Consider the following 26805-nt stretch of genomic DNA (forward strand, 5'->3'; position numbering starts at 1 on the left):
TAAGGTTATGGGCTCCCGCCCATGGCGACTTTTTGTAGCGATGAAGTCGCGCTACTGTAGCGCGTTAGTAGCGCATTGACATCACGTTTGTATTGCGTAGCAAAATGCGACTAATGCGAGTAACACAAAAGTCGCCGTGGGCAAGGGCCCTATGGTATAAATGTTGTCAGGTGCACAATGAAAAATACTTTGGGAGATTGATAGAAAAATTACAAACATCCTCTTGGAAATATTATTTGGGTTTCATAACTGAACCCATCTACTAAGCGTATTATGCATGTAATATAAATCTCTGTAGTAGTTCTGAAGAGAGTATACAGGGTGTTAGGTAAATGGGTATATGAGCCGACACTAGCCCTGTTAACATGGTCATGTAAATGGTATGGTGAAGTCAGAAAATTTATGTCATCATTTTAATTATTTTAATTTTCATACAAATCGGATTTAAAAAATAATAATTTGTATGAAAATTTAAAAAAATAAAATGATATCAATTTTCTGATTTCACCATACCATTTACATGACCATGTAAACATGGGCTAGTGTCGGCTCATATACCCATTTACCTAACACCCTGTAGACATTTACAAGAATCAACGATTTCACTGCCAATGAAACTCAAATCAAATCAAAAATATTTATTCAATTTTAACCAGTATTTTGGCACTTATGAAGTGAAATTGAGTACGGTTGGTCGGTAAAACTAGTGAAGATCGAGCAAGCACCCGCTAGGCAGGGGCGGAGCCCGAGCTATCTAATAAGATAATCTTACTTTAGCAATAAACGTTTTTTTATTTATTTGTTTATTTTATTTTTCCGAGGCACACCATCTAATGACCACGGTACATCAGTGTAACACTGGCAGTACGTACCTTAGCCAGCCAATCCCTTGCATGCTGCGCCGCCGAATGCAACGCGTGATGCGAAGGCAGCGCCGCATCGATACGCTCTGCGGCTGACAGTAATGCTGCCAACTGCCCAAGCGTGGTGTAGGGCGGATTCCCGTCGGAGCCCGCGCCTTCACCAGGGGCGGAGCCCGAGCTGTCGCGAGCTTTTGATGTGTCGATTAGTAGGGCACGCGCGCGCTCCTCCCACTCTTCTACTTGGGCTGAGGGAGAAACAATAAGACATACATTCAGCAACATGAGTTGTCTCGAAGCACTGGTAGGGCAAAAAAAGAAAAGACACAATAAGAGCATTTGACGATGTGTAATAATTAATTCAATAAGGCGGGTTTTAGAATCGCGCTGACCGCTCGCTGATCGTCGGCGCTCACAGATCAATATGTATGTAATTGAAGGGAACGTTCCTGAGTGACGCTGATCGTTCGGCGCCGACGCTTCATACAATTTGGCTGTCAGTGCTGACGGTCAGCGTGACTCTAAAACCAGCCTAAGTCTATGCAAATAAAGATGATTTTGATTTAGATTCCACGTGTTTCTTATGCTATACCTCAGGCATCCTTACAATGCCAGACCAGAGTCAAGCTCAACAGGGTCTTCATTCCCCGCTGATTCTCTCAAGTCCGTTGCCTTGGCTGTGGTTTCGCTAGATAGTAGATAGAAACAGTGGGAATCTCATTCAAAGAGCGATATTAAATCATCTTGTCATTCCAATTTAGTGCCCTAACCCAGAAGTCGGCAACCTGCGACTCTTCCATAGCAAACAGTTGCTGACCCCTGTTCTAGTCTATCAGCTTGCCGCTTTGACTTACCTTTGAGTTTGCAGAGCGCGGCGCGTTCAGTCTCTATTTGGTGATGAGGCAACACGCGAGAGGCATCTTCTAGCAACCTGTCAATCAAACAATCACATGTTAATAAAACAATTATTACGGAAGCATTGCTATAGATAATACTATTTAAGCTTCAACCGAACCAACGCGTGCAAATCGCCATCGCCGACGCGATCACAGGCGAATGACAGGATGCGCGACCTGTAGCCTTATTCACGTAACAAAACTTTCAACGACAACAAAACACTGAGATGCGATCCTATCGAGTAATCGTTCTATCGAATATGACCTTTGAGAATATGGATTTAGAACTGTTTTTCAATGGGACGACTTCTGAACGTCAGCGAGATCTTGACTGTCAAAATACGTGAATTAGGCCACTGCCATTCATCGCGCGTGCTTACATTGGCTTAGAATTGGCAAATGATCGCGTCGGCGAAGTCGTAACACTTTTAAAAAGCACTTCAATCTTTACTAATATTATAAATGCGCAAGTAACTCTGTCTGTCTGTCTTGCTTTCACGCCTATAAACCGATTTTGATGAAATTTGGCATAGAGATAGTTTGAGTCCCGGGAAAGGACACAGGATAGTTTTTATCCCGGTTTTCGAAACAGAGACGCGCGCAATAAAGTTTTTCTGTGACAGACAAAATTCCACGCGGGCGGAAAGCTAGTTTAGCTCTAAAATCGAGTTACTGACCTGTCGATGACCTCGGGCGTGAGTCCCGAGCTGTCCTCACGGTGTGTGCTGACGTCCTGCAAGAAGCGAGCTTGCTGCAAGCGAGCCTGCAGCGGAGCTAGTTGCGGCAGTACGATGCAGAGCCGCGAGCCTAGTTCTACCACCTGGGGAAAGATATATCATTAGTAGATTTAAGGGGAATAGGGGAAGACCTCGCCTTGAGGGAGATATAATACGAGAACTAACCAACATCGCTTTGTTGGAGAAACAAAAAATATTTAGCTTCCACTGCAGGAACACAACTCTGCAATTTACCTGAGGTAAATGACTAATTTGGTCTACTCTTTCCATGCTGGCCAGACGTATTGGAGAGACCTGATGTTCGCATATTTCTACCTTGTTGCCTCTTAATGCAGGTGGTACTTTTACTTTGCCGGACGGCTAAAACTACTCCTGAAGAAGTAGGAGTGAATGTTTCCAGTGTTTAACAATCTTATGTATGCCTGTAGTTACAGTCGTAATATACACATCGCGCGTAAATTTATTGCTTTTGTATCTAATAAATATAAATAAACGAATGACTAACCTCTTCCAGCTCCCTAACGCTGGAAGCATCAACCTTGTCCAAATCCTGGTTCAATAGCTCCGCGGCGCGAGTCTCGAACTCCGCTGTTTGTCGGAGCACCTCTTTTACTGCCGACCCTGTGAAAACACAAATAATATTGTAAAACTTATTAAAAATACTCTACTAGTCTTATTTCTGTTTGGGGTTACTTCATCTTTCCAATGATATTCCATTCTTGCTCGTTGAGGAGTCAATCTGTACCTAATCAAAGAATAGGAAGGAAAAGGAAGATCAATTCTTCCTTCAAGAGTCCATGGATGTTATGTCTAATTTTTAGAAGTCTAAGATACGATCGAAACACTATACCCATTCATATTCATATATTCAATCAGTGGTTAGTAGACCATATCTGTGATCTCTATACAGCATGCCCATTATGCCCTGAAAATCAGTGTCCAGCCACGCACTTATGTGGATGAACTGGTTTTCTATTGTTATCTTTATTTATTTATTAACTTACCTTCCGGCAACACACACGCCAGCCCATCGATTTCGGCTGCGAACAGCGTCAGCTCGTGAATAGTGAGGCGGTACTTCGGGTCGTGGTGGCGGGTGCGGGTTCGCATCTTGTTGAGGTCAAGCTGCTGTATGACGCTGGCGCATTTCTCAGCGTCTTCAATCGCCGTTTCTAACGCGCGGACGAGATCCGTTTTATGCATCTGGAAGAATATGTTATTATTAGATAAGATCTGAAATGCTGTAACGCAAAGCAGCTTTTTCTACAGAATTTTAATAAAGAGTCCAAGTCACAGGAATTGAATCAAGAATATAAATATGTGTGTTAGAAATAAGGCAAAGACAGTCTTTGCCTTCATCTGCTTCATAGCTGGCCTAGGATGCCCACATGATAAAATCTAATCGATAATTTTGACGACAAATGTATAGGCTTATCGTGCAAAATCGATAAAATGACTCGATAAGTTATCGTGGCGTGCAGCTTAGGCCAGGTCGCAAGTCTTGTGAGTGTACGGATCCAAATCATTCTGGACTGCTTCAGCCCACTCACGGAACATTTCTGACTTGTTTAACTGGTTTGAAAATTATAAATAACTGGAAAAAATCAACTGCCTAAGGCGGGAATTGAACCCACGACCTTCCGCTTGCCGGGCGACTGCTCTTCCAACTTAGACACTGGATGAACCCGTCGAAATTTTCAAGTGTAATACGCTGTTACGGCCAGCTTATGTTTGTTTAACTGGTCCAGCATATACCACCATTACAGTATCCTACCTTCAGATCGTGAGCCTTCTTCAAGTGCGCGCGCAGTCCGTCCAGGTCGCAAGTCTTGGGCGTGTCTGGGTCCAGGGCATTCTGAACTGCTTCAGCCCATTCCCGGAACAGTTCCGACTTCTTCTTTAGCTTATCCAGCATGGCTGGCAGTTCGTCCAGGGTGTAGCGGTATCTATGGAGATAATAAGTTGAGGTCGCGGATGTATAGACGACAGTACATAGCATTTAAAAATGAATAAGAGGACAAAAAGTGATAAGTGAAACTTAATTATCAGAATAAGAGTTATTTATTCAACCGATCGGTCCAATTCGCAATTGGGCCAATCGTGAAAAATTCACAAATTCGCGATTAGTCCAATTCGCGATTGGTCCAATTCGCCATTGGGCCAATTCGCTATTGGTCCAAAATAAAAGGATAACCAAAATGAAAGAAATAAGGAGGTTATTCATCTTTTACTACTATTGCAGAAAAAAGCGAATTGGACCAATAGCGAATTGGGCCAATCGCGAATTGGATCAATCGCGAATTGGACCAATAGCGAATTGGACCAATCGCGAATTGGACTAATCGCGAATTTGTGAATTTTTCACGATTGGTCCAATTGCGAATTGGACCAATCGCGCCTAAACGCAGTTTTGCAGCTAGTACATCGCCTCGCGTTTGTATTGAGTAAATGGTGAGAGTTTCACAGGAAGATGCGTAACTGAAATATAATTACTAGCCAAAAAACAAAGGGTTAACCACTCTTGTATAGTCTTCAGTCTGAGAAGTGTTGAATCGAAAATGCGACAAAAGATTTATAAGTAAAGCTTCAACCACACCAACGCGTGCAGATCGCCATCGCTGCGGCGGCGCGATCACAGGCCAATGACAGGTCGCGCGACCTATGACAGTTCACGCGACCTGTCATTAACCTTTGATCGCGTCGTGATCGCGCCGGCGATGGCGATCTGCACGTGTTGGTGTGGTTGAAGCTTAGACAACAAAGTAATTCTTAGCCAATAAAGGACTCGCGTCCAAATAAACACTTATGAGTGCCACTTCTTTGCCTACCTGAGGCGGTGCAGATGCGGCGCGCAGTCGCACAGCTCTTGGTAGTGGCGCAGGCACGCCACGTGCGGCGTGCACGCGCACGTCACGCACGACAGGAAGCACGTGGTCTTGCACAGGTGGCACTGTCGCTCGTCGTCTGGTAACAACTCGAAGGCTTCGCGCTCCGCTTCCGTCACGCCCTGGGAGAAGATTTTATGGTTAGAAAAGCAGATTAGTCTAAAGCCTGGTCCGTGAGCACGTAGAATTTTGTCCAATGACCCCAAGCTACCCATCCTTATCGCTCGCGCGTAATTATATTGCTGTCGCGACTGTCCGACAGACACTCGCAGTGAGTGTGCGAGCGCGATAGCAACATAATTACGCGCGAGCGATAAGGATGGGTAGCTTGGGGTCATTGGACAAAATTCTACGTGCTTACGGACCAGGCTTTAAAGATTTTGAAAAGTCAAATGGCAAAAATCGGAACTAATAACTGAGTAAATACAAATGAGTAGGTCATCTTCATAGAAACGTGGATTAGCGGGGTGTTGCGCCGAATTTTGTCAGTGTGTGCGTGCGCGCCGCATACGTATTGGCGCGCTCACATACAAACCGCGCTCGGTGCGTTTCTATGAAGATAACCTACTCATTTGTATTAACTCTGCTAATAATCCAGTATTGATAGTAGCGCCCTCCTGTCAATTGCATAATTTTATGGTTGTCCAACGTGGCAAAAATCTTAACTAATAAATGTATTGATAGTAGCGACCTCCTTTGATAGCGTCAGTCAATGACGTTTAGAGCTCTTTCACATGAGCAATTTCTCGGCAGGGCGAGATCACAATGTGCGCTTTGCGAGTTTGTACAGCAACTTGCTTCGCAGCGATATCGCACAAACTGCGATTATGCAGCGTGCATTGCTATCGTTGCGTGCTTGCAATGCGCACTTAGTGCAAACTTAGCCCCGCCCAGAAATAAACTGTCAAACATGATTCTCCAAATTTTTATGACAGAGATAAGCTCTGACGTCATGTTTTTTCCAAATCAAGTCTGCTACGCATTCGCATAGGCAGCCAACGCCCCGGCGACGCATAGCGACGGAGTGTGGAGTAGTGCACAGCACTCGCTCGTCCTACACACTTGGAGCGCACTGTAGCAGACGAGGCGAAGAAAATCAGCAAGACTTGGAGCAAGGTCAAACGCGAAGCTCAAGACCGAACGCGATGGAGGACTGTTGTGGACGCCCTCTGCCCCATCTAGGGGACATAGGACCTTAATGCTCGTTTTCACCATCAATCCCTAATTTTTAAGTGACCCCTATGGTAACAAATAACAGGAATTTTGTGGTCACTTAAAAATTAGAGATTGATGGTGATAACGGGCAATAGGCCCTTAAGTAAGTCAAGTCCTACACTCACCCAGTCGAGCAGTCCCTTCCGCAGTTTCCGCTCGTCGTGCAGCATGGTCCGCATGTCTCTGTGTGTCTTACACACTGTAGCAGACGAGACGAAGAAAATCGGCAAGACTTGGAGCGAGATCAAACGCGAAGCTCAAGACCGAACGCGATGGAGGACTGTTGTGGACGCCCTCTGCCCTATCTAGGGGACATATGCCCGTTTTCACCATCAATCCCTAATTTTTAAGTGTCCCCTATAGTAACAAATAACAGGAATTTTGTGGTCACTTAAAAATTAGAGATTGATGGTCATAACGGGCAATAGGCCCTTAAGTAAGTCAAGTCCTACACTCACCCAGTCGAGTAGTCCCTTCCGCAGCTTCCTCTAATCGTGCAGCATGGTCCGCATGTCCCTGTGTGTCGTCCTACACACTTGGAGCGCACTGTAGCAGACGAGACGAAGAAAATCGGCAAGACTTGGAGCAAGATCAAACGCGAAGCTCAAGACCGAACGCGATGGAGGACTGTTGTGGACGCCCTCTGCCCTATCTAGGGGACATATGCCCGTTTTCACCATCAATCCTTAATTTTTAAGTGACCCCTATGGTAACAAATAACAGGAATTTTGTGGTCACTTAAAAATTAGAGATTGATGGTGATAACGGGCAATAAGCCCTCAAGTAAGTCAAGTCCTACACTCACCCAGTCGAGCAGTCCCTTCCGCAGCTTCCGCTCATCGTGCAGCATGGTACGCATGTCCCTGTGTGTCATCCTACACACTTGGAGCGCACTGTAGCAGACGAGGCGAAGAAAATCGGCAAGACATGGAGCAAGATCAACGCGAAGCTCAAGACCGAACGCGATAGAGGACTGTTGTGGACGCCCTCTGCCCCATCCAGGGGACATATGCCCGTTTTCACCATCAATCCCTAATTTTTAAGTGACCCCAATCCCTAATTGTTATGGTAACAAATAACAGGAATTTTGTGGTCATAGGGGTCACTTAAAAATTAGAGATTGATGGTGATAACGGGCAATAAGCCCTCAAGTAAGTCAAGTCCTACACTCACCCAGTCGAGCAGTCCCTTCCGCAGCTTCCGCTCGTCGTGCAGCATGGTCCGCATGTCCCTGTAGGCAGCCAGAGCCACGGTGACGCTAAGGGCATTGGCCTCCAGCGCCATCTTGCACACTAACTCGTCATGCGAGAACACGCAGTAGCGACGGAGCGTGGAGTAGTGCACAGCACTCGCTCGTCCTACACTCACCCAGTCGAGCAGTCCCTTCCGCAGCTTCCTCTGGTCGTGCAGCATAGTGCGTATGTCCCTATAGTGTGTCGTCCTACACACTTGGAGCGCACACAGACGAGGCGAAGAAAATCGGCAAGATCGAACGCGAAGCTCAAGACCGAACGCGATGGAGGACTGTTGTGGACGCCCTCTGCCCCATCTAGGGGACATATGCCCGTTTTCACCATCAATCCCTAATTTTTAAGTGACCCCTATGGTAACAAATAACAGGAATTTTGTGGTCATAGGGGTCACTTAAAAATTAGAGATTGATGGTGATAACGGGAAATAGGCCCTTAAGTAAGTCAAGTCCTACACTCACCCAGTCGAGCAGTCCCTTCCGCAGTTTCCGCTCGTCGTGCAGCATGGTTCGCATGTCCCTGTAGTGTGTCTTACACACTTGAAGCGCACTGTAGCAGACGAGGCGAAGAAAATCGGCAAGATCGAACGCGAAGCTCAAGACCGAACGCGATGGAGGACTGTTGTGGACGCCCTCTGCCCTATCTAGGGGACATATGCCCGTTTTCACCATCAATCCCTAATTTTTAAGTGTCCCCTATGGTAACAAATAACAGGAATTTTGTGGTCATAGGGGTCACTTAAAAATTAGAGATTGATGGTGATAACGGGCAATAGGCCCTTAAGTAAGTCAAGTCCTACACTCACCCAGTCTAGCAGTCCCTTCCGCAGCTTCCGCTCGTCATGCAGCATGGTCCGCATGTCTCTGTGTGTGTCTTACACACTGTAGCAGACGAGGCGAAGAAAATTGGCAAGACTTGGAGCGAGATCAAACGCGAAGCTCAAGACCGAACGCGATGGAGGACTGTTGTGGACGCCCTCTGCCCCATCCCTAGATGTTCCCTAGGACATAGGACCTTAAGTCAAGTAAGTCAAGTCCTACACTCACCCAGTCGAGCAGTCCCTTCCGCAGCTTCCGCTCGTCGTGCAGCATGGTCCGCATGTCCCTGTATGCAGCCAGTGCCACGGTGACGCTAAGGGCATTGGCCTCCAGCGCCATCTTGCACACTAACTCGTCATGAGAGAACACGCAGTAGCGACGGAGCGTGGAGTAGTGCACAGCACTCGCTCGTCCTACACTCACCCAGTCGAGCAGTCCCTTCCGCAGCTTCCGCTCGTCGTGCAGCATGGTCCGCATGTCCCTGTATGCGGCCAGCGCCACGGTGACGCTGAGGGCATTGGCCTCCAGCGCCATCTTGCACACTAACTCGTCGTGAGAGAACACGCAGTAGCGACGGAGCGTGGAGTAGTGCGCGATGCACTCGCGACCCATTTTTAGCTGAGGGAAAATGTTATGATTTTAATAAATAAATATGTAATGAAAGAGGAGATCCGTAGAAGAACCAAAGTAACCAACATAATCCACAGAATGGCCAAATATAAGTGGTAGTGAACGGGGTAGCGTGGGCAGGCCTCCTACTAGGTGGACCGACGATCTAGTAAAGGTCGCGGGAAGAGCCTGGATGCGGGCAGCGCAGGACCGTGCATTGTGGAAAACCTTGGAGGAGGCCTTTGTCCAGCAGTGGACGTCATTTGGCTGAAACGAACGAACGAACGGGGTACATAGCTCGTGGAACTGATGACTATTGGAACAGAAGTTTTCAAGTGATGGCCACGAATGAAAACGCAATGCAGGCAGACTGACGATTTAGTGAAAGTCGCGGGAAGCACCTAGATGCAGGACTGGTTGTAGCGGAATTCCATGCGAGAATCTTTTGTCCAGTTACGTACACTACGTTTTCTGAACTTTTTTAAGTAAGTAAACATTTATTTGCTGCACACATTTTTAATAAAATTACATTATTATGCCCTAACTGTAACTTTAACCAAAATAAACTTAAACTTACCCAGTCAGCCGGTGTAAAGTTGACGGCTTCAGCGAAGTTGTACCCCTGGTTGAAACCCGCGTGATACGCGCGCGGGAACGTGATCACGAATTCGCCCGCGTGTTGGTCCGTTCTGAAAAAAAGAAAAGTTTAAGTAATAATCAGTTACGAGGTAGGGATAGCCTATTCTTCTATGATTAAGTATTTCGGGAAAAGCTCTCTTCTACCCAGATAGAAGGGGAACCAGGGGAGCCAGGGGAACTCATGTCCAGACATGAGTTCCCCTGGCTAACCTGGAAGTCTTTAAATAGACTTCTGTTCAGGTGGGTATTCTCAGATGGTTCAAATTGGGAGTGCAAGTGTGGTTGTGTTCCCCAGGCTATGAAGCACATGATGTCGTGCCCTGTGCCCAAACAACTGCACGCAGGAAGATTTAATGAATGCTACTGACAACGCCACTCTTGTAGCAGTTTTGGGTTGATACTGTGTAGGTTTGTTGTCACACGACAAGAAGACCTTCGGCCTGGACACTTTATATCAGATAGACGCAGGTCAAGAGCTTCTTCATGTCGGGCTGCAGCTGGGACAGTCGGGGCCTGACGTCATGGCTGCTGTGACGTCATACCTGAACACGGGCACGCCCGCCTTCATGAGCACGTTGGGGTTCATGATGGTGACGAGCTGGTGCAGCAGGTCCGACTGCAGCTGGAACAGCTCGGGCCTGACGTCATGGCTGCTGTGACGTCATACCTGAACACGGGCACGCCCGCCTTCATGAGCACGTTGGGGTTCATGATGGTGACGAGCTGGTGCAGCAGGTCGGGCTGCAGCTGGAACAGCTCGGGCGCCTCCGACTTCATAGCGGCCTCGAACTGCTCCGCCTTCGAGCTTGGAACTCCGTACCTGGGAAAAAACATAGAAAATGTAGGATTGCAGTGACGGCGTAGCATGGATTAGCACCCGGGGCGATCCGGGTGTGTGATCCGATCGGCACTGCGCCGAAGCTGACTTCCGTAAAATGATGTGACGTGAGGTGCCAAACTGCGGAAAATGGCGGAGGAAATACATGATTTAGCATGAATTATCATGAATAATATTAACTACTTATTTACCTCTCAGTGTCTTGAGGCAACTTAAAAAAGTACATTCTGTGTTTTTATTATTATTTAGGCAGTTAAATACTGCACAGTATTTAGTACACAATTTTCTTTATTTTCTTCCATCATACACAAGTATACGCGTGCGTGAGTCAATGTTCGCTCGTATGTGAGTTAATGTGAGGCTTTGTCGAATAGTATCCTGTAGGTGGGCCATCGTGCGTGTTTTGTTTTCGATGTAAACTCGCGGAGATGAACAGGCCTGCTAGTACTGACTCATGAGCTTTGACACTAATCCCTCCTCCCCCTTTGACATTGCATGTCAGAAGCCAGACTCCCCCTGTAAAAGAACCCTCCTATGTTCCCAACATCTGATCGGACTCTGTAGCGTTCCTTGGAGGCAGTGGATTGCCGGTGAAACGATCCACTATCCTCTTCGATCGATAACAAACACACTGCATTTAGGAACGCGGGTTCGAAACCCGTTGTCGCTCGACTATTGTGGTGAGCCCACTCTTGACACGAGCATATTCAGCTAGTATCTTTAAAACATTATTGCATAAAAATAACTCAAGAGAAAATAAACTAATGCTAAGTACTTACCAGGTCTTCGGTTCTCCCCAGTGCAAGTAGTTGATGGAGTAGCTCCAGTGGTCCTCGTTGTGCCAGCAGAACGTCGCGAAGCACATGCCCACGTATAGCCAGGGGACCTACGAACACAATAGGTGCTATTATAACCTTCCGCCAAACACCCTGTGTTTTTGGCGTAAGGTTAGACAAACTTCGTGGGTGTATATGTAAGGTCATTTTAAGAATACAAGTTCGCCCATTTGACCCTAAGTGAGCTACTTTTTTTTAATTGATATGTTTGTTTTTATTTATTTTATTGCAAAATTTTACCTAAAAACTTTTTTTTTCCCACATATTTTCAACCGCTTTTTTATCGAATAGGGTGATTGCTATAGTAATTGGCCTGTACATAGTTATTGGCCACCTTGGCTTAAATAAAAATAAACAAGCATATGTACGTTATTAAGAGTGGAAAAGAGACACAAATACTTTCTCTGAGCAATACGCTGTCCAATGTAGTATGTCAGAGTAAGAACAGATGGCACTCTAAACAGCAGAAGCTTTCTTTCGACAACGAGTCGTCCGAGTAGCCGCATGCTTGTCAAAATTTTAAGGTAAATATTTATGAATATTGTTCGTAATTTAATTGTTTTTGCTTGCTATAGTAATTTTACTGTTTTTTTGTAAAGAGATAAATGGTAGCTTATGTAGATAGATTAAGTTACTTTGTTTTGGAATAAAATAACTTTAAAATTAGACCGGCCAATAACTATACCACGTTTCAATTTATTTCAGTTATTGGCCATGGGTGGCCAATAATTAAATTTTACTTTTATTGTATTTTTATTCAAGATTAAGTTAATTTAACCCTTAAATATTTGCTATTAAAATACTAACGTCCTAACCTATTAGGATCAGTAATTAGCCGGGGGGCCAATTACTGACACTTATGCACGGCCAATAACTATTTTTATTGATTTACTTTACCTAGATTATTACAAGATGCCGTAGGTAAAACAGTATACTAAGGTTGGTATAAGTAGTTGGACCAGAAACACTTAATCAGTTTAAAAAAATAAAACAAATAATACCTGAAATGCAAAACAATGAATTTTTTTTTATTCTCTATCGTTTGTGGGACTATTTATTATAAGAAAAATGGATTGGAAGTTACAGATGAACCTGAACCTATAAGTCGGGAGAAAGAATCAACATTGAGTGAAATAGGAGAACTTCAAACTAGAGATAAAGAAAGAGAGACAAAAGACCCTAAAACTGGGACCCAAGAAGATGAGATAGGTACTTGTAGACGAACGAGAACGACGAGATGAACCGTTACCGTAACCAGAATATAAGAGGATTCTGGAAGAAAAAGCTAAAGAAAAAAAAATCCTCGAGAAAGAAAAAAGGTAACGGAAAATTGAAAGAGAACATAAAAGAGAGGATAGAAAACTGAAATCTGAAGAAAAGAAAACTGCTAAATGCTAATGTATCTGTATCCAATCAAATCTGTAATATTTGCAAATAGCTTATAAAAAATAGACTTTTAGTATGCTCTGAATGTCACCGTGTCTTTCATAAATCTTGTGCAACAGCATATTCCTGAAGAAGAAGGAGACAGTTATCTTTGTCACAATTGTTACAATGTTACTGAATGTACTGACGATGATGAGATAGATGAAGAAATCGATAAGAGTGATACTGATGACGAATTCTTAGCTAATCTTAAGGAAAGACAAAATGAGTTAGGATTACAAAGCGTGAAGTTTCAGTGACTTTTATGGTTTTTTTTCGGTGGCTAATAACTGTACTTCTAGGAGCCAATTACTGTGATTTTGGGGCCAATAGCTAAATTTAATGTGATCTCTGATATTTTTAAAATTATCATTGTAATTCTTATCGTATAACACCAAATAGGTACTAGCTTAAATAGCAGCAATACTGTTTTCTCATAATAAAATATAAAAAGTAAACAAAAGTCGAGTTTTTGTTACAATTTACACAAGTTAACTTACACAACGCTCTTAAAGGGCCAATAACTGTAGCAATCACCCTATGTCTTTAATCAAATAAAATAAATTTCAGATTCCGGAAAACACGATTCTGAAGAAGCTATAAAAGAAGAGAGAGAGAAAGAGAGAGAGTGTAACTGTCATTTGGGGCCACTTTCAGAGATTTTTTATCATTATCATTTCAGCCCATAAAGTTAACATACATAGCGAAATAAAGCAACCAAGAACTGAGCGAGCGAGATGTCACTAGCAGCAACACTGCGTAACACATACAGAACCGTTTTTTGCAACTATTTGACAGTTCGGAAGTACTTACGCACGCTCAAAATTTGAACTTTTTTCAGATTTTACGTGAGTGAAATCGTGTATATTTATAAGAAATAGTGATTCAGAAACGTGGTGACTGGTTCAGTGATTGATAAATGTACAAAAAAGTGAAACAATCCTGACACTGACAAACAAGTGACATCCTAAAATTTAACAGCTCGATTTTGTTGCTTTATTCCGAAGGAATATTAATTTTATGAGTCAACCAGCCTGATGATGAAAGTATTAATTACATACCTTCATCCCAGAGATGTCGGCGTTGATGTGTCCGAGTACCGAGCCCTCGAGCACGGGCAGGTTGTTGAGGTTCCAGCTGCACTCCGCATACTGTTGTTCGCCCGGGTACAGGTGAGCGCTCGACTTGGTCGGGAAGCCTGTTCGAGAGCACCAAGTTAAATACATAATACTTATATGGGTGCGAAGAGGTGGCTATAGTCCGGTCGCCGAGCACGTAGAATTTCGTATAATGACCCCGAGCTACCCATCCCTATCGCTCGCGCGTAATTATATTGCTGTCGCGACTGTGCGACGGGCGGCCGCAGTGAGTGTGCGAGCGCTACAGCAATATAATTACGCGCGAGTTTATGAAAGTCTACGTGCTCGACGGCCATACTTTAGAGTTTAGACATTATAAAGCAATAAGGTCCTTGCCACACTGGCGGATTACAAGCAATTTCAAAGCGGAGCGGCGACGCAGCGAACACGTCGCGAATGCGCGACGTTTTCGCCTAGAATTTTCGCCTCGTGTTGCCGCTCCGCTTTGAAACCGCTTGCAATCCACCAGTGTGGCAGCTCACTAAGTCGTTTAATTTAATGCATTTTATGAATGTCACCATGATATCAAATCAAATCAAATTTCTTTATTTGCGTAATTCGTGATAATGGTAGCAAAACAGATCAATGGCCAATTTTACTGAATGAACCACACCTAGTAACTTAAAATTCCCAGTACTTTTCAAGATCTTGTCGTCTTCCCGAATCCGGTATGTAATCTCATTGTAAAATCATGGCAAGAATGAAGATAGAGAACTCCAGATAATACAGTATTATTGAAAATTGTAAGAGCCTGGAAGAGACCTATAAACCATTAATATGTGACTTACCAGATCCATGGTCCATGGAGTGCAGATCGGCGCCGTACTCGACCGTGACGTCCTCGTCGATGGACGACACCACGCGCCAAAATTCCTTCTCCACCGTCGACGTGGGCACCATCTAAGACAAACGTTTGCATTTATTTAAAGATTCGGTCTTCGTGGAAATCCTTGAGGGAGGCCTTTGTCCGCAGTGGATGTCTTTCGGCTGAAACGAACGAATAGATTCCTGTCAACCGAGAACAAACTGTCTTTACTGCTGGGCTAGGATGCGCGCCGTGATAAAATCTTATCGATGATCAAGTAGGCTTATCGCGTAAAATCGACAAAATGGCGTATCAAAAGTTATTTGCGGCGCGCATTCTACTGGTTGAATTTCATTAGCGGTCAAACTAGAGACCCAGGATTTACAGCAATAGGAACGAGTAGTGGAAATAGTAACATTAGTCGTTACACCGTCTATCAGTAGATCCAGAATTCGCAGCAATGGGAAAGAATTTAAGGGTTGTTGAAGATCTTTAAGTTTGCCAAACGGAAGACGCCGTTAGCCACCAGTCTGCTTGTGAAAGGTTTATTCGTCTTTGTTCACCTGGGTGAACAAAGTAAATTTTTAGTGTCCTCATTTCACCTCGGAACCATTTCTCCCAGGAGAAAAAAGTGGAAAAAACTCTTGTGAACACGGTTTTAGCAACACAGTCCAAGCTTCAAGCTGTAAGTACTCATATACTAAATAACTTTCAGAACCGAGCTTTTTGATTGTAATGGAAGAGTGTGGTGGGGAAAGAGCAACATTAGTCTTTACAGTGTAGTCAATAGAAGTGGCATTTCAACTCACGTGTACGGGCATATTGAAGTAATCAGACTTGAACTGGTCAGCCATTTCTCCGAACTGCTGCAGCGTGTATTCCCGCGACGCTTGCTCGAAGCCGAACGCCTCTGCCGGCTTTGATACCTGCCAAGGATAACATGGTTATACAGGGTGTTCAAATTGATCTATATCTTCCTAAGTCCACCATCTTACATCTACAACAGACTTAGGTCTGTCGCCATAACAACAATGTTAACAGCATTGTTGTGTACCGTCAGTTAGAGGTAAGATAGCCAGTTCCTCCGTGGTTGAGGATTCCGGGTGAAGCTCGCTTCCACCTTCGGCCTGATCATCACTTACCATCAGGTGAGATACAAGCCAAGAGTGGCCAAGAGCTTCCTCGTTGTGGATAAAAAAAATCAATTTCGTATTCCTTTATCTGGTGACCGAGGCGTTGGCCTCAGCTATAGATACGGGGGTGTCTGGTGGCATCTGATGAGGCCGCGACGGCGCAGCACATAAATCTGGAGGTTGAAGACATAACGGCGCCTTCCTTAGTTGGAGCTACGTAATAACCGAATGCCGAGCAGGGAACACGGACAAATGCTTGAGGCAAACGCCTATAGTGATGTCATGCGTTCTCGACTTATATGGCTCACCGAAAGCAGCGTCAGGCTTTTAGTGGGTAGGCCCTGCCCTTTTGGCAGGGGGAGCCCCACATAATCCACTAGCTGGCCCCGCGGCCGGTGAGTATACAAATGTAATTATGTCAACCCAAACAGATAGATTGTTACACAACACTTTCTTACGTTTCTTGCGCTGCTTCTTCTCAGCACTGGCCCATTTATTGTGCCGAAGCAGTGGTAGGGTTAATACTGGGACGTGTAAGAGTGCTTTTTAAAAGGCTATTTGCAAAAATAAATGAGTTTTATGAGTTTTTCGAGGCAGAAGGTGTGGTGGAGGCGTGGCAGGACATGGCTCGCGAGCTGGCAACACTCACCTCCTCGGCCAGGCACACGGGGCACCGCCAGTCGCCCTTGGGCACGTCGGCCAGCGGCGGCACGAGGCAGAAGGTGTGGTGGAGGCGTGGCAGGACATGGCTCGCGAGCTGGCAACACTCACCTCCTCGGCCAGGCACACGGGGCACCGCCAGTCGCCCTTGGGCACGTCGGCCAGCGGCGGCACGAGGCAGAAGGTGTGGTGGAGGCGTGGCAGGACATGGCTCGCGAGCTGGCAACACTCACCTCCTCGGCCAGGCACACGGGGCACCGCCAGTCGCCCTTGGGCACGTCGGCCAGCGGCGGCACGAGGCAGAAGGTGTGGTGGAGGCGTGGCAGGACATGGCTCGCGAGCTGGCAACACTCACCTCCTCGGCCAGGCACACGGGGCACCGCCAGTCGCCCTTGGGCACGTCAGCCAGCGGCGGCACGAGGCAGAAGGTGTGGTGGAGGCGTGGCAGGACATGGCTCGCGAGCTGGCAACACTCACCTCCTCGGCCAGGCACACGGGGCACCGCCAGTCGCCCTTGGGCACGTCAGCCAGCGGCGGCACGAGGCAGAAGGTGTGGTGGAGGCGTGGCAGGACATGGCTCGCGAGCTGGCAACACTCACCTCCTCGGCCAGGCACACGGGGCACCGCCAGTCGCCCTTGGGCACGTCGGCCAGCGGCGGCACGAGGCAGAAGGTGTGGTGGAGGCGTGGCAGGACATGGCTCGCGAGCTGGCAACACTCACCTCCTCGGCCAGGCACACGGGGCACCGCCAGTCGCCCTTGGGCACGTCGGCCAGCGGCGGCACGAGGCAGAAGGTGTGGTAGGAGTCGTCGCAGCCGTCGCACAGCAGCATTTGCTCCTCGATGTCGCCGCGCCCGCACACGTGGCACATGTACTTGGCGAGCTGGTGGAGAAGTGGAGAGAAATGTTATTTATCAGACAGATACAAATGACACAAGAAAAGAATCAAAAGTAAGTTGCAATAACAAGACATGGACAACGCAAGTGACGGGTAATCACATACGCGATGCGCAATCGGCGTTGCAAGTCCCACCGCTGAGCGCAGGCCTGCGACACACGAGGTCTACGTTATGACGCTGAGTTTAAGCCGCATACCACAGCGATGTGCGTTGTGATCGCGAGAACGAAGCTAAAGCTCTGGTGGTATAATTGTCGCCTCAATAGTTTTTGCCTGGAAAGCTATGTATTCAGCGGTCGTGAAGGTATGTCACCAGGTCATCAAGGATGGGGGAAATGCGTGCTCGCCGCCGCATCCACTACCTAAGGTAGTGACTGTCCACAAGTGTCGCCTGCAAGGTTTTACACTTACCGGGTCATCAGGGCTCAGATATCAGTATAGTCTGAGGTGCCGTCGATTTACCTGCAAGATGTGGTTATTTTCACTTACCGGGTCGTCTGGGTGGGGCAGATGTGGCGCATTAGGCGCGGGCGTAACAGACACCGTCATGTTGGACATGCGGTGCTCACACGTCGCATCTACTAGATACTCTGATGAGCTGACGAGTGTCCAATGTCTTACCGGGTCGTCTGGATGGGACAACGTCATGTTGAACATGCGGTGTTGCCTCCACTAGTATATTCTGATGTAGCGACTAGCGACTGTCCACAAGTGTAGCCTGCAAGGGGGTAAGCCTGTAGGGGGTACACTTACAGGGTCATCAGGATGAGGCAGATGTGGCGCGTTAGGCGCGGGCGTGACGGACACCGTCATGTTGGGCATGCGGTGCTCACACACAGCAGATCTACTAGTATAGTCTGATGTCCTGACAACTATCGTGAGTCAGAATGGACAGTCGTCAGGAACAGTGTATACCAGCACTTACCGGGTCGTCTGGGTGGGGCAGATGTGGCGCATTAGGCGCGGGCGTAACAGACACCGTCATGTTGGACATGCGGTGTTCACACACAGCAGATCTACTAGTATAGTCTGATGTCCTGACAGCTATCGTGAGTCAGAATGGACAGTCGTCAGGAACAGTGTATACCAGCACTTACCGGGTCGTCTGGGTGGGGCAGATGTGGCGCATTAGGCGCGGGCGTAACAGACACCGTCATGTTGGACATGCGGTGTTCACACACAGCAGATCTACTAGTATAGTCTGATGTCCTGACAGCTATCGTGAGTCAGAATGGACAGTCGTCAGGAACAGTGTATACCAGCACTTACCGGGTCGTCTGGGTGGGGCAGATGTGGCGCATTAGGCGCGGGCGTAACAGACACCGTCATGTTGGACATGCGGTGTTCACACACAGCAGATCTACTAGTATAGTCTGATGTCCTGACAGCTATCGTGAGTCAGAATGGACAGTCGTCAGGAACAGTGTATACCAGCACTTACCGGGTCGTCTGGGTGGGGCAGATGTGGCGCATTAGGCGCGGGCGTAACAGACACCGTCATGTTGGACATGCGGTGTTCACACACAGCAGATCTACTAGTATAGTCTGATGTCCTGACAGCTATCGTGAGTCAGAATGGACAGTCGTCAGGAACAGTGTATACCAGCACTTACCGGGTCGTCTGGGTGGGGCAGATGTGGCGCATTAGGTGCAGGCGTAACAGACACCGTCATGTTGGACATGCGGTGTTCGCGCAGGCGCGTGGAGCGGGTCACACGCGCGCGCCCGCCGCACGATCCCGCCGCTGACATCCATTTGTTCTCGCGGGGACCTGGAGAATACATCGGAGTTACGACAAGACTAAAGCCGGATCTCCGCTAGAGGCAGCCTCGGGTCGAGCGACCGCCTCGACACACGACTGCTCAATGAGGGTTTTCGCGAATGAAAGATCCGCTAGATGGCGAGACGTGGATGTGGGGTCTGACTGCTGCGTGATTGGTGGATTTTGACATATCTGTCAATGTCATGTCAAAAATAACCAATCATGCAGCATTTGGACCTCGCGTCTACGTATTGCCATCTGTTTATTCAGTTTAGACCACAAGTGGCACTTATAAACGTCAAAATATTATTATAGAAAATAATAAAAAAAGAAAAGGTAGCTCCCATTCGCGAAAACCCTCATTGGAGACGCTGCCTCAACCTTAAGCACGACTCTTTGCGAGGGCCGAGACACATTTATGTCGCTCGGCCCGAGGCAAAGCAAGTGGAAACTCTGCCTCAATCTGTGGCACGCCGTGTCTGAGGCAAATTTGTAACCGAACGCGAACTTAGCCATACGCGTCGCTCGGACCGAGGCTGCATCTTATGGACACTCGGCCTAAGTAGAGAATTTTTCGATAGCCGGGTTCATGCTTGACGCCTGACGATCGTGCCGCTTAATCGGAACGAGTGGTAGATGGTCAAGTTATAGATGTGTATTTTGCTGCTGCTAGAATATTTTTGACGTACATATTTACAGTAAGTTATGAATTTCATTCTGCAGATAAAAATCATATCAGAATCATGGAAAATTAGACTTGAACGATCGGGTCGATCGGTTAGTTAACACACCAATAGGCAAGATTTCTAAAACACAACTTCTCTTTAAAAATTACATAAATGAACAAGAACATTGTAGAAAGCATTGGGGGAGGCTTATGTTCAGCAGTGGACGTCCTGTGGCTAAGATGATGATGATAATGAAATGAACGTTAAAGATTAATCAGTACACTCACTCCTCCTAGTATCCTGCGCGGGCGGCTCCTGCTTGACAGGCGTGCGGGGGGCGGGCGGCGCGGGCGGCGCGGCGCCTTCAGGCTGGGCGGGCTCGTAGCGGCGCGCCGGCGGCGGCGTGGCGGCGGCCGGCGGGCCCTTGCTGGCGGAGCGGCTTCGGCCAGTACTGTTGGCTTTTTCTGGAGTCTGCTCCGTTTTTACTTCGATTTTCTGGAAGATGGTTTAGTTTTGAAGGGGGTGTTTGGTTTTTATTAAATCTAGGTTGCAGTATAGATGACCTAAACTGAACTGTTCCACCAAACTCATTGACAGGGGGCGCCACCATCGTTCAACTACACTCGACATGAAATAAATCGCACCTCCCGCGACAAGCACTTTCAAACGTATGCATCCCTTTTCACCAATATTGGTACCATTTGAAAACCTAGTTCTAAACTTCATTTCATTAAAGGAAAGATTTTTACCCCAAAAATGTGACTTTAAAATGATCCAGTCTCTTCTTAAAGAAACACGTAGTTACGCTAATTATACCTTTCAAATGTAGCATGGAATGACCTAAATAAATTTCAAGGGACAACATTTGAATTCAACTGGTGCTAAGAAGTGATGGAAGAAAGCCAGTCTCATTTGTCAGTTGAGTTAATAGAGGTGTGCTTTTTAATTTTGTCATGTAATAAGAATGCGGCGACGTGGAGGCGGCCGGCGGGCCCTTGCTGGCGGAGCGGCTGCGGCCCGTGCTGTTGGCTTTCTCGGGCGTCTGCTCCGTTTTTACTTCGATTTTCTGGAAGGTGGTTGTGGTTTACTTTTGGAGTTTAGCGTTGATTGGTTTCAGAATCGCCGTAGTACTTATTTTTGGACAGACTTTCAAGGGCAGGACAAATATACGTCTAAAATAGTAATATTTGAAAAGAAATTCTCAAAGAATATGAGTAGTACACATATTCTAGGCTTTGACACGTATCAAATATAGCGTGCCCTAAATCAATTTCAGGACAACAGAATCGTCTAGTGCTGAAAAAAAAATCGAAGAAACCAGTCAGTGTTACCTTTGAATTTTCACAGTTGTGCAATTTACAAAACATTTAAGTCATGTTATAAGAATGGTGCTATTTTTGAAATCGTGTGGGCAGAAAATACACGTTGAGTAGCTTAGCTAACTTTTGAGGATGTAACCAATGTAATTTTACCCTGGAGCTGTTAGTGGCTCTTACAGTCTCCTTATTGTCGCCAGATACGCCACTGCTCTTGAACACGTCATATGGATAGAGGATGCGTTCATAGTGGCTCTTGAGGATGCAGCCGATGCCTTGCCCTGGCCTGGTGGCTGTATCAGTACTAGAGTGGAAGCGAGAGGCACTTACAGTCTCCTTGTTGTCGCCAGATACGCCGCTGCTCTTGAATACGTCGTAAGGATAGAGGATGCGTTCGTAGTGGCTCTTGAGGATTGAGCCGATTCCTTTGCCCTGGGGGTGGCCCATGCGACGCGCGATCTTCGACCATTTGCGCTCCGCGGAACAGACTTCGAAGCCGCCTGTAAAGACATGATAGTGATAAAGATAAAGAAAAACATAACCATCCTTCTGCACAGTTGGGTAAAAAGGGCCTTTCATACGCTATGCATCAATGAGGGTGTTCGCGATTGAAATTGTGTCATAGTTTTTTGTCAAATGAAACTATTATTTTCAATGTAACTTACCAGCTTCACGAACGATCTTGTGCAATGCATAAAGGTCGAGGGGCTTCCTCTCGACAGTGGGGATCTTCAGCACGGAGCCCTGCAGCTCCCAGAACTTGATGATTTGGTCCAGGAAGTTTAACTTGACCCGGGTGATGGCCTGGGAAAAATAATGTTGGTTAGAATAAAGGAGCGTCATGTAATCATCGTTAGACTCCCCACGAACTACAGTCCAGTTAACTGTTGGGCCAGATTCTAATTTGTGTGAAGAATCGACATACATGTCTATAAAGATTAACAGCTCGACCCAACTATCGGCCGACAAAGTCTGTGGTCTGCGTCTAGGCTTCTCCGGCTTAATTTTCGACAATGACGGAGAGTCTTTTGAGAGAGTCTTTTGGAGAAAGATGACCTCCTCTTTCTCCAAAAGACTCTTCTTCTACTTCTCCATGGAAGGCCACAGCAAGCCAATTGCATTGCGACTTGACTTCACATAGCCCCAAAATGATCTTCAGCCCACCGCGGCACCGGGTAAAAGGCCTATCACCGGCACTCGAAAAAGTTCTCGACTAGAACCTTTCAGATGACACTATAGCGCGATTTGACCTGACTATTACCACTTTATTGTTCCAATACGACAATTTTCCCCGGTTATTGGGTTTTGAATTTAAAGTGCTAAAATTTTCTAGAATATGTACTAAAAGTTTAGTGAAGCCAGAGGCGGTCGATTTAATCTATGCAGTTTAAATCGAGTTTTAGCATCGTTTTACAACCCTGAACCTAGTGGTAAAACAATGGAGGTTCACTAAACTACTCTCAAAACTCTATCCAAACTCCAAACTAAATTGAAAGCTGTAAAATTTCAGATTTGTTTTAGTTTTAAAACGCGAAGTTGAATCGCGTTTTAGTGTAGATTTAAGAGGCTAAGTTAAAACTGATAAGGTTTACGAAGCTAATGGAGCGAGGTATCAGTGGATGAGGGGAATCACATAAATGACTAAGGACAATGACCCGATGCATAATAGCTGCATCATTTGGTGCCTTTTTCAACCGACTTCAAAAAAGGAGGAGGTTCTCAATTCGACCCGTATGTTTTTTTTTTTTTTTTTCTATGTTTGTTACGCGATAACTCCGCCAAATATGAACCGATTTGAACAAATCTTTTTTCGGCGTATAGGTAATACCTCAAGGGTGGTCCCATTTAAATTTAATAATAAAAAAAACAACCCCCAAGGGTGGAAAATTGGGGATGAACTTTTTTATACGCAATATCTCCGCCGATTATAAACCAATTTAAACGATTATTTTTTTGTTGAATAGGTATTATCAAAAGGGTGGTTTCATGCGAATTTGAAGAAAATATTTCACCCCCAAGGGTGGAAAATTGGGGATGAACTTTTTTATACGCAATATCTCCGCCGATTATGAACCAATTTTTTTTTGTCTCAATGTACTGCCTACCTTCAGTGGTAACATCAAGGTAATAATTAGTTAACTAAAAAGCAAGAAATAAGTAAAATTTAATAAAAAAAAATAAAACCGACTCCAAAAAAAACTACACTAAAAAGTAGAAAAATAATTACTAATTACCTACTTATTTATTAGGACGAATTATTAATATTTATGTAGGTATACCATGATTGATACTTTTGGAGTCGGTGCAGGCAAACTTTACATGTTTCATAATCTTGGCACCGACTCCAGAAGTATCAATCATGGTATACCTACATAAATATTAATAATTCGTCCTAATAAATAAGTAGGTAATTAGTAATTATTTTTCTACTTTTTAGTGTAGTTTTTTTTGGAGTCGGTTTTTTTTTTTTTATAAAATTTTCCTGTGATGCGTTCCGCATGCGTATAGCCCGCGTAATAGGAAAAAATTGTAATGAAATAATGCGGACGATGCGGACCAGATCCGCACGCGTGGCGAAACCGCATTACAGGAAAAAAACACTTTTTTTTATCCTCAACGAGGAAGCTCTTGGCCTGTATCTCACCTGATGGTAAGTGATGATCAGGCCGAAGGTGGAAGCGAGCTTCACCCGGAATCCTCAACCACGGAGGAACTGACTATCTTACCTCTAACTGCCGGAACACAACAATGCTGTTATCATTGTTGTTATGGCGACAGACTTAGATAAGATGGTGGTAGCTAGCCAGCAACAAAATGACGAGACGAATTATTTTTCTTTTTCACTAATCTTGGGTACTTTACCTGGCTTGCTACATGTGTGTGTAACAAGCATAAAGCGAATATCGTAATAGATTCACGACCACGAGATTCAATAACATTTTTTCCTTCCAGTATTCTAATTACATATGTATTACATATTTTTCTATTCATCTTGCATTTTAATAGATTATAGATAGCTCATACCAGGTTAATCACAATTTAATAGGCACCAAAGGGGTATCACAAAAACATGGTTTTGAAACACAATTTATTTAAATAAATAGACCTAATAAATAGACCTAATAGATAAAACATTTTGAAATTTGCATTTATCATTAACATTTAAATATGTAGTTGAGTGTGCCATAGAGAATTCGTTTATTTTTCTAGTGTAAAAAAAAAGAATAATAGATGCATTTGGAATATATTGATTAGGTAATAATATGACGCAAACACACAACTGTTTCTGTTTTAGTAAGTACTTAGTGAGAAAAACGTATCAAAATAAAAACAAATAGGTCAGAAATTGAAAAAAAAAATACAAATGCAAGTAAAAATCGTTTCATTTCAAGGTTTATGACATCAATTTACGTATGAGAAATCGGGGCGAGTCGCTAGTATCATAAAACATTTCTAATTACATTGATGAAGGTGATCTTCATTAAAGATTTACCCAACAGATATGCTGGTCATATATTTGAACTGTACTTGTATGTATGTATGTTACGATACGATACCATATTAATAATGCACAATGCAGCGAACTTATTTATAGATCAATCGATATCTGACTTCCAGTTAGGTTTGTACTTACATCAAAAGCTTCACAAAATGCGTTTTATTTTACCTTTTTTGTAAAAAGAAACTCGCAAAGATAACACTTTTTAAAAGTGTGAATTCTATAACGTCTACAAGTCAAGGTGGTTCGCGTATCGGCTACATCGCCAGCTGTGGTTCGAATCCCGCGGGGGATAAATTATAATGCTATGGGCCCTAGCATTTAAATTCATAGTCAAGGACGTTTATGACATATTCATGTTTTTATTATTTAAATTAGTTAATCCATTATCTAGCCCCATAAAATTCTGCTTATTTTGGATCTAAATGGTCGCTGAATAAAATGTATTACAGGCATAGAAAAAAATATCTGGTTGGTAGCGCCTTCCTGCTACCTTTATGAGGTCGTTGGTCCACCTTGTCCTTGTCCACCTTTGGCCGCTGCCAACGGCTCAATATGGAAATCATTGGGGGAGCCCTATGATCAATAGTGGGCGTCCTATGACTGAAATGATGATGATGAAGAGCATTACAAAATAGGTTCCTGCAGTGGGGGAGAATTGACGAGTGACGTAGCAGAGCCGCCACAGTTTACATTTCTGAAGTCTCTCGACATCTGACTTACAAAAATACAGCCCTCGCGCACCGCTCCACTAGCTCAAGAACTGAGTCAGTTTCGCACTTTACCCGTACCTTATTTAACTTCTCTAAAATGATCCTCAACACGACCGTTGCTAGTCGTCTTCGCCGTGATAACGATCGCACACGCAGTTTCTATGCAGTCGCAAAGCGAGCGAGGTCGTTATATTTGCATGACATTGATCTCGATGGGACTGGTTTCGCATTGTCGTGTAGTCCGATTCGGCTGGCCAGCTTGTTTATTGTTTGGGCTTTTCGCGCCTAAACGCGTCCTGCCGTGCGTAAAGCCGGATCCAGGCGGGTGTAATGTAAGATTAATGCCCGTTTTCACCATCAATCCCTAATTTTTAAGTGACCCCTATGACAACAAAATTCCTGTTATTTGTTACCGGGTCACTTCAAAATCAGGGATTGATGGTGAAAACGGACATAAGTGTAATATAACGCAAATATTGTGCGTGGACGCACGTGGACGGCGCACTAGAGACCCGGCTTTAAAATTGTGGCAGATATCACTAACTCAATAATTAATTATTTTAAAATAAGTGTTAATTTAAGTAAACTTGAATGTTTACATAGTGATGTATTACAGTCGACGGCATATTATCAGACTAAAACATTTTTGTTGCGACATAGCGCCTATACAGCCTCATAGATAACATGTCGCAGCGGAGTGCAGTGTTTAGTTTTTGATCTGTTGTCGTCTGTACACTAAAGGTCAAGTATGTGTAGATGTAAATCCTAAATAGACAGAAGGTGCTTGTTATTCAAATTCACACAAAAACCAAAAGAAAAAAGTAGTATGCACAAATGATGAGGTCAATCGCCGAAGCGATCTTAAAGCATTATTTTTTATACTAAGTCACACATCAGCGTTTTTAGCTAATTTTGTGACGTAAACAAATGATCTCCAAATAAACTTGATGACTATTGTCACTCTTTAGTTATTTTAGGACCAGAATTGGCCGTAATATTTTTCACATTTAGTAGTAATTCCTACCTACGAGCAAAAAAGGGAAAATCATGAATCTTCTTTCCCTATTTCGTAAAATTAACGCCAACGATAACTGGTATGAAGTGTACTTGTCGATATTAATCACCAATTAACACCAACAAAAGTTAGTGTACATTTATCATTGGTTAGTAATGTGCCAGTTCAGTGCTAAAAACTATTATGCTG

General features: G+C 44.9%; 1 protein-coding gene across 1 annotated transcript in view; it reads right to left on the bottom strand.

Moving 5' to 3' along the window:
* The window catches only part of LOC135084121 (uncharacterized), a 57172-nt gene that overhangs the window by 22368 nt on the left and 7999 nt on the right, over positions 1-26805 (bottom strand). Inside the window, exons 3-23 of the mRNA XM_063978866.1 lie at positions 22055-22193; positions 21720-21889; positions 20361-20568; positions 19257-19414; positions 18378-18471; positions 18133-18272; positions 17467-17628; positions 15762-15878; positions 14936-15047; positions 14070-14206; positions 11527-11633; positions 10577-10729; positions 9848-9959; positions 9085-9279; positions 5322-5500; positions 4268-4439; positions 3498-3696; positions 2999-3114; positions 2434-2576; positions 1715-1791; positions 873-1108 (exon numbers count right to left, since the gene is read on the bottom strand). Coding sequence (XP_063834936.1) covers positions 873-1108; positions 1715-1791; positions 2434-2576; positions 2999-3114; positions 3498-3696; positions 4268-4439; positions 5322-5500; positions 9085-9279; positions 9848-9959; positions 10577-10729; positions 11527-11633; positions 14070-14206; positions 14936-15047; positions 15762-15878; positions 17467-17628; positions 18133-18272; positions 18378-18471; positions 19257-19414; positions 20361-20568; positions 21720-21889; positions 22055-22193 — 3126 coding nt within the window. The remainder of the gene's footprint in view (positions 1-872; positions 1109-1714; positions 1792-2433; positions 2577-2998; positions 3115-3497; positions 3697-4267; positions 4440-5321; positions 5501-9084; positions 9280-9847; positions 9960-10576; positions 10730-11526; positions 11634-14069; positions 14207-14935; positions 15048-15761; positions 15879-17466; positions 17629-18132; positions 18273-18377; positions 18472-19256; positions 19415-20360; positions 20569-21719; positions 21890-22054; positions 22194-26805) is intronic.

This window comes from Ostrinia nubilalis, chromosome 25 (genome assembly GCF_963855985.1).
Source record: "Ostrinia nubilalis chromosome 25, ilOstNubi1.1, whole genome shotgun sequence".
NCBI lineage: Eukaryota > Metazoa > Arthropoda > Insecta > Lepidoptera > Crambidae > Ostrinia > Ostrinia nubilalis.